The sequence below is a fragment of the Leopardus geoffroyi genome, chromosome A1 (genome assembly GCF_018350155.1).
Source record: "Leopardus geoffroyi isolate Oge1 chromosome A1, O.geoffroyi_Oge1_pat1.0, whole genome shotgun sequence".
NCBI lineage: Eukaryota > Metazoa > Chordata > Mammalia > Carnivora > Felidae > Leopardus > Leopardus geoffroyi.
The window spans coordinates 83,988,242-83,996,141 of record NC_059326.1 but is presented as its reverse complement, the minus strand read 5'-3'; the positions used below and the strand labels follow the sequence as shown (position 1 = coordinate 83,996,141).

At 35.2% G+C, this 7,900-nt stretch overlaps 1 protein-coding gene across 1 annotated transcript; it reads right to left on the bottom strand.

The window, feature by feature from the left end:
* Window positions 1-6,314: 6,314 nt before the first annotated feature.
* On the bottom strand, window positions 6,315-7,277 carry LOC123597745 (olfactory receptor 2T29-like). Its single transcript, XM_045477039.1, has one exon. It carries the CDS (start codon window positions 7,275-7,277, stop codon window positions 6,315-6,317), a length of 963 nt encoding a protein of 320 aa, XP_045332995.1.
* Between the last annotated feature and the right edge of the window lie 623 nt (window positions 7,278-7,900).

Below are 7,900 nucleotides of genomic sequence, written 5' to 3'. Positions count from 1 at the left end.
TCCCATGGCTCATGAGTTTGAGCCCTGCATCAGGATCCTCACTGACAGTGCAGAGACTGCTTGGGATTCTCTCTCTCTCCATTTCTGACTCTCTCTCTCTCTCTCAACCTGTCTCTCTCTCTCCCTCTCTCATAATAAATAAACTTTAAAAAAAGGAAACAACCTAAGAGTTCATAGATTAATGAATTATTTTTAAAACTATAATACACACATACACAAACATATGCATACACATAAACGTACATACATACAATGGAGTGTTATTCAGCCATGAAAACAGAAACTCATTTGTGACAATATGGGTAGGCCATGAGAATCTTATGCTAAGTGAAATCAAGTCAGATAAAAAGAGAAAAATGCCAAATTATCTCATTTATATGTGGAATTAAAAAAAATCAATCCCATAGATACATAGACCATTTTGCTTGTTACCAGAAGTGGAAAGTCGGGAAGGTGAAATGGGTGAAGGTAGTCTTAAGGCACAAACTTCTAGTTATAAAATAAAGCATTCAAATGAAATGTACTGTTGGGGACTATTATTAGTACACAGTATTGCATACTTGAAAGTTGCTTTCAGGTAGTAGATCTTACAAGTTCTCATCAATAGAAAAATATTGTTACAATGTATGGCAATTCTTGTTAACTAATCTTATTGTGATCATTTTGCAATATATACAAATACTGAGGATTATGTTCCACACCAGAAGGTATATAACGTTATGTCAATTATATCTAAAAAATATACTTAAACATAAGCTCTAAAACCATAAATTCTGGACACTGTACTGGACAAAGAATTCTTGGTATAATACCCAAAGTCCAAGTAACAAAAACTAAAATAGCTAAGTGTCACATTAACCTAAAAGTCTTATTTATGGCAAAGGAAACAATTAAATAAAAATGCAACAAGGGAATGGGAGAAAATATCTGCAGACCTCATTTTAGACAAATTGTTAATATCCAAAATATATAAGGAACCCATATAACTCAGTAACAAAAAAAGTTCCCTAACAACTCAATTAAAAATAGGCAAAGGAAGTGAGTAGATACTTCTCAAAAGGAGACACATGGTCAACAGATATATAAAATTGTGATCAGCATCACTAATCATCAGGGAAATGCAAATCAAAACTGCAATAGATATCACCTCCCACTTGTTAGAATGCTTATTATTAATAACAACAAAGAAGAAGAAGTGCTGGTCAGAATGTGCAGAAAAGGTAACCCTTGTATACCACGGGAATTTAAACTTGTGTAGTCACCTTGAAAAGCATATGTAGGATTCTCAAAAATTCGAAAATACAATTACAATTAGGGGTGCCTGGATGGATCAGTTAAGTGTCCGACTTCAGCTCAGGTCATGATTTCACAGTTTGCAAATTTGCACCCAGTGTTGGGCTCTGTGCTGACAGCTCAGAGCCCGGAGCCTGCTTCCGATTCTGTGTCTTTCTCTCTCTGTGCCCCTCCCCAGTCTCTCTCTCTCTCTTTCTCTCTCAAAAATAAATAAGCATTAAAACATTTTTTAAAAAAAAGAAATTAGAATTGCAATTGGATTCAGCACCCCCACTTCTTTTTTTAATGTTTATTTATTTATTTTTGATATATAGAGCCCAACTGGGGGGTGGGCAGAGAGAGAAGGAGACAGAATTTGAAGCAGGCTCCAGGCTCTGAGCCATGAGCACAGAGTCCAATGTAGGGCTTGAATCCATGAACTGTGAGATCATGACCTGAGGCAAAGTCCAATGCTTATCCGATTGAGCCACCCAAGAGTCAACAACCCCATTTCTGGGTGTATATCTAAATTAATTGAAATGTGGATCTCAATAAGGTATCTGCACTCCCATGTTTATTGTTTCATCATTTACAGTAGATAAAATAAGGAAACAAATTAAATGTCCATCAACCAATGAATGAATAAAAAATGTAGCAAAATATGGAATGTGGTATATAATGGAATATCATTCAGCCTTAAAACGTAAGGACATTTTGCCATTTGCAATTACTTAGATGAGTCAGAAAGACATTAGCCTAAGTGAAATAAATTTGACTAAAACAGCTACCATATTATTTCAGTCATATTTGGAATCTCAAAATACACTTGAATAAACAAAAAGCAGAATCAGACCTATGAATGCAAAGAACAAACTGATGGTTGCCAGAGGTGAAACAGGTGGAGTAATAGACAAAATGGGTGAAAGAGAGTAGGAGATACTGTCTTCCAGTTATGTAATGAATAAGTCATAGGAATAAAAGGCACAGCGTAAGGACTATAGTCAATTATATTTAAATAGTGTTGTATGGTGACAAATGGCAGCTACAGTTGCAGTGACAATAGCATAACATATAAACTTGTCAAAGCACCACGTTGTACGTGAAAAACTAATGTAACATTGTATGTTATGTATACTAAAATAAGTTTTTAAAATATTAGTTGACAAAAAGTAAAAAAAAAAAATCTATAAAGTATTTAGCCCAGTGCCTGGTACACAGTAAACCTCAATAAATGAAAAAGCTAGACAAATATGCACATACAAGGTCAACATACATATGCTTGTATAAATATGTACATATATACATAGAAATGCATGGAAGTTAATTACTCATATAACATTCTGTCTTGCTTACAGAGTATTATTTACCATTCACAAATGAAACTAGTTACCATTTTATAAGTCAGCCTGAATTTTATGCCTTGTAGTCAATCTAGGGAACCACTTTTAACCAGATATCTTCTGCTCAAAGCCTAGGGTTGATGTTCTTTAATGTTTAACCAGTGAAATTAATTATTAGCTGGACAATTCAGAGCTTTGCTTAAGATGTTAACTGATATTTATCATTATCTCTAATATGCGCATGTGTGGTATACATATTTTCACAACTCAAATTTGAAATCTATAATCTAGCAATAACTTGTTATACCAAGCAACCGGAACTTCCTGGGAGGCTAACATCTATATAGAGGGAATATCCAATCCTTCTAAAACTATGGGAAAAAAAACTTCTGTGGTTATGATTTTATAACAATAATGCCTTATTTTGTCCTTTATATTGCAACTTTGTGGCATTTATGTTTATAGCATTATAAAATCATACCGTAATTAAAGTATAATTATTCACATTTGAGAAATAATTTGAAAACAATGTGTGACATCTTCTATATTCTCTCAGAAAATGTACAGTATCCATGAATAAATTGAATTCTAAGAAAATGATTTTCTCTAGAACTTAATACCACCAAGTTTTCAGTCTAGAGCAAAGATGATGGAAGTCACTATAACTGAAATACACCATTTTTCACTGTGGAAATGCCCAGTTACTCAACTATCTCTGAGTTCATGCTTATTAGCAAATATTGATTTGGACATTACTACCTAATGGCCTCAAACAAAACATTTAACCTGTTGGTGCCTTAGTTTCCTTCTCTGTAAAAGGGAGATAATAAAAACACCTTCCTTATAGTCAATAATACTATAGTGTACACTTAAAAATATTGTTGAAAGGTTTATCTCATGATAGATGTTCTTATCACAGTTAAACAAATTTAACCACCATCACCACCACAACAAAATATATCTGCTTCAAGAAGTTTAAAAGGTTTAAATAAGTTAATATATGTAACATCATTGGAACAGTGGCTGGCACACAGTGTAAGATCAACAACAAACAAATAAATGCAATATGCCCTAAAAAAATAAAAAGCAGAATATTTGTGAAAAACGATGCAAGCTTCTCCACCTAATCCATGGTTTACTACTAAATTTGGTAATAATTTAAATCATTGTATTTCATGTCTTTTGGAAAGTGCAGGAACACTGAGGGCTTGTTTTCATGGGTTAAAAATTATTTGTCTGGCAAGATGCTGGTGGAATCATGTTGCACATTTTAAACTACTTCAGTGCACAGCTACTTACGTAGCGCTGTAAGCAAGTGCATATGAGTTCAAGAAACTCTTTCCACTTGTTGCTTACATTTTAGATACAAGAAAATTGAAGCAGCAAATTTCCTCTATGTCTAGTAACTCTGAATATTAGGTATATTTTCTAACTCCACAGTTCTTGTAAATCATTAGTATAAACTATGAAAAATTGTATTTTGAACACTTTATTTAGGAAAGAATTCATCATTCTAAAATATTTTAATCTCATTATTTTTTGTTTGAGATAGAGTAAAGTCTATTTTTGAAAAAAAAATTCAATAACACATTTTGTTTTGTTTGACTAAATTTTGTTTCTCATGTTTACAGTGTTTTAAATTTTAAATGTGTGTGTTACAGTTCAAATTGAAGGAAGGGGCATATATACTACTCAGTTATTTTGGAATTAAAGGGTGTGCGTATTTTATGTATTTCATTTGCAACAAAAATATTGCAAAAAAATTTCTAGCTTCATTTCCCCAAATACTGCAAGATACCTATTTTACAGTCATGAAGGAACTGAGAGTATCAAGAGAAAAAGGGAATCTCTACTTTTTTAAAAAAAATTTGTTTAACGTTTATTTATTTTTGAGATAGAGAGAGACAGAGCATGAACAGGGGAGGGTCAGAGAGAGAGGGAGACACAGAATCTGAAACAGGCTCCAGGCTCTGAGCAGTCAGCACAGAGCCCGATGCAGGGCTTGAACTCACAGACGGTGAGATCATGACCTGGGCCGAAGTTGGACGTTTAACTGACTGAGCCACCCAGGCACCCCAAGGGAATCTCTACTTTTGAAACCACTTGATATTTCACAAGTTGTCACAGCTAATTGGAAACTGGTACACATGCAACCAAGTTTCTAGTTTTATGGAACAGATTTTACAAGACCCTGCTTACACCCCAAAGCCCATAATTCCAATTGGAATGGTCCATTCCACTTACATCAACACTATTCATCTTATTGTCCTCACACAACTTGTCTCCATACCTCCAGTGTTGCTCTTCTCCAATTGATTCCCCTAATTTCACTCTTCTTAATTCCATGTGTCATCATTTTATTATCATTTGTAAATACCTGGGTCGCAAAAGGAGAAGAATTGAGGCTATAAAGTGAGCCAGAAAGGAGGTGCCATTGGAGCATTCCTCTCCTTCTTGATCGACCACTTGAACTTTGTTCATAGTGATCCTTTTATGTGGCATCATGTCTTTGAGGAAGGTCCCGTGTCCCAGCCTCCTATACTCATGAAGGTAGTATCTAGTCACCATTCAACACTGAGTCTAGGGTCTCTTTTCAGACACTTTGTTTGGTTGAACTTATATGTCATAGGTAGAACTGGTGTGTCCTTATGAGTTGTACCTTTTCCACATGTGTCTCAAACCAGTTTGTGTAGTTTATTACAACTATTTACAAAAATTACACCTATGGATAAAATTCCCTTGAGACAGTAGACATTTGTTATGTACATGTGAAATTCACTTAGCTGTTAGTTATTATTTTCGTTTTAATATAGAATAAACCATGTTTTTTGACTAAGTGAAGGATTGAATGTTAGATGGACTTTACTTGTTTGTATGATAAGTTACATACTCCAGATCTCAGTGGCAGTACCAACCACCTTATGCTGGAAGGCTTCCCTAAGTCCTCCTTCTTGGGGCTAATATTGTTCCCACAGTACCTCCTACCACAATGTGCTAATGATTTTATAGAGGTACTCACCACTAGATATCTTCAGGTTTGGGACTAAAGAATAAATTTGCCCTAATTAAATTCATCCCAACAACTGAATTGTTGTAGTAAAGATCAGCCATGATCACATGAGCATGATTTCTAAGATTTGTTATTTACACGACCAACATCCAGTAAAGACAACTTTTTAAAATAGACAAAAGTCTGATATCTTACGTTTTATTCTTAAATAATTTCAAATTTACAGAAAATTAGTATGAATAAAGGTAATAGTAAATTCGTATAAATATTAATAATAGTACAATAAACAATTAATACACCCTTTGCCTAGATTCACTTATTAACTTTATACCCCGTTTGCTTTAGCATCTCTCTCTCCATCTCTCTCCCTTTCTCTCTCATCAGTTGCACACATTATGATCTTTGTTTCTAAATATTTAATTATGTATTTCCAAAGAATATGCATATTTTCTCACAGAATCACAGTGCAGCTATGAACTACAGAAAAATATAGCATGAATACAATACAATTGTACAAATATTTGAGTACAGAAGTGTAAAAATGAAGAGCATTCCATTATAGGGAAACGATGCCTTCAAAAAGGATGAACAGGTAATGACACATCATGGTATGAGAATCTAAGGGAAAACATTGGCATTGGATCCTACTTTTAATTTGTACAGTGAAGAAAAAAAATTAGTACAAATATTTCCTATTTTATACTTTCCTGAGAGACAGACTTAACATTCAACATTTTTTTTAGAGCCCTTGTAACATCCTTATTCCTAAGACTATAAATTAAAGGGTTTAGAACAGGAGTGAGTATGGTGTAAAAGACAGATACAATCATGTCCTTCTCAGGGGTGTGGTAGGTGTTGGGGAGCATGTAGGTGTAGACAGCAGCTCCATAGAAGAGGACGACCACGGTCATGTGGGAAGAACAAGTGGCAAAGGCCTTCTTCCGCCCCTCTGCTGACTTCATCCTGTGGATGGTGAAGAGGATGAAAGAATAGGAGCTTGAAATGACTGTCACAGGGAAGAGGAGTGAGATGACACAACAGAGGTACATAAATGTCTCATAGAGGGAAGTGTCTGAGCAGGAAAGTTTCATTACAGCAGGAACTTCACAGAAGAAATGATAGATCTCCCGAGATCTGCAGAAGGGGAAGGTCATGGTGATGGGGGTTATCATAAATCCATCCACAGATCCCAGAAACCAGGAAGAAGACACCAGGAGGAGACACACCCTATTGTTCATGAGGATAGGATAACGGAGTGGATGGCAGATAGCCACATAGCGGTCATAGGCCATAGCTGCTAGAAGGAAAAATTCTGAACCTCCTAGTGTCAAATAGAGAAACATCTGCATCCCACATTCGGGGGCTGAGATCTTATTCACACCCATGACCTGGTCCATGAGCATCTTGGGCACAGTGACAGAAATGTACATCACATCCATGAGAGACAACTGGGTGATAAAAAAGTACATGGGATTATGAAGGTGAGCATCAAAGTATATCAGAAGGATCAGGATGATGTTTCCAGACAAAGCCATCAGGAAATCCACTAAAATGACCACACAAAGGAGAGCTGGGTGCTTGGATTGACTGAAGAGTCCCACTAGGTCAAAATCTGATTGTCCAGTATGGTTGTTCACCCAAGTGTTGTTTTCCATTGGATATCACCTGGATCACCAAGGAAAACTATGGAGTTAATAGATCACTAATGGGATATGATCACCTGAAATAAATTTTTAGTGAGCTTGTGTGTGTGTGTGTTTATGTTTACACATGGCAACCCAGTATAGTAATAAGGGGACTTTCCAAGGGCTACTGTATATTAGGATTAAAAATTACCTGTAATTGAACAAATTTAATTGAATTCTAAGAATTCACAAATGTGAATCAAAAATACTTGTTCCCCAAAGATAACAAAAACACAAATCAAAAAGATATATGCACCTCTAGGTTTATTATTTTTTTCAAATCTTTATGACATTTATTTTTTCATGTTTTTCTTTCAATTCCACTTAGTTAACATATAGTGTAATATTAGTCCCAGGTGCACAATATAGTGATTAAATACTTCCATATAACAAGTGCACTCCTTAATCCCCATCACTTATTTAACCCATCCCCCATCAACCTCCTCTCTGGTAACCATCAGTTTGTTCTCAGTAGTAAGAGCCTGTTTCTTGGTTTGCCTCTCTCTCTTGTTTTCCCTTTGCTCATTCTTAAATCCACATATGGGTGAAATCATGTGGTATTTGTCTTTCTCTGACTGACATCTTTTGATTAA

What these genes read in the sequence shown, in the direction of transcription:
- LOC123597745 (XM_045477039.1), bottom strand. Translation starts at nt 7,277, where the DNA reads ATGGAAAACAACACTTGGGTGAACAACCATACTGGACAATCAGATTTT.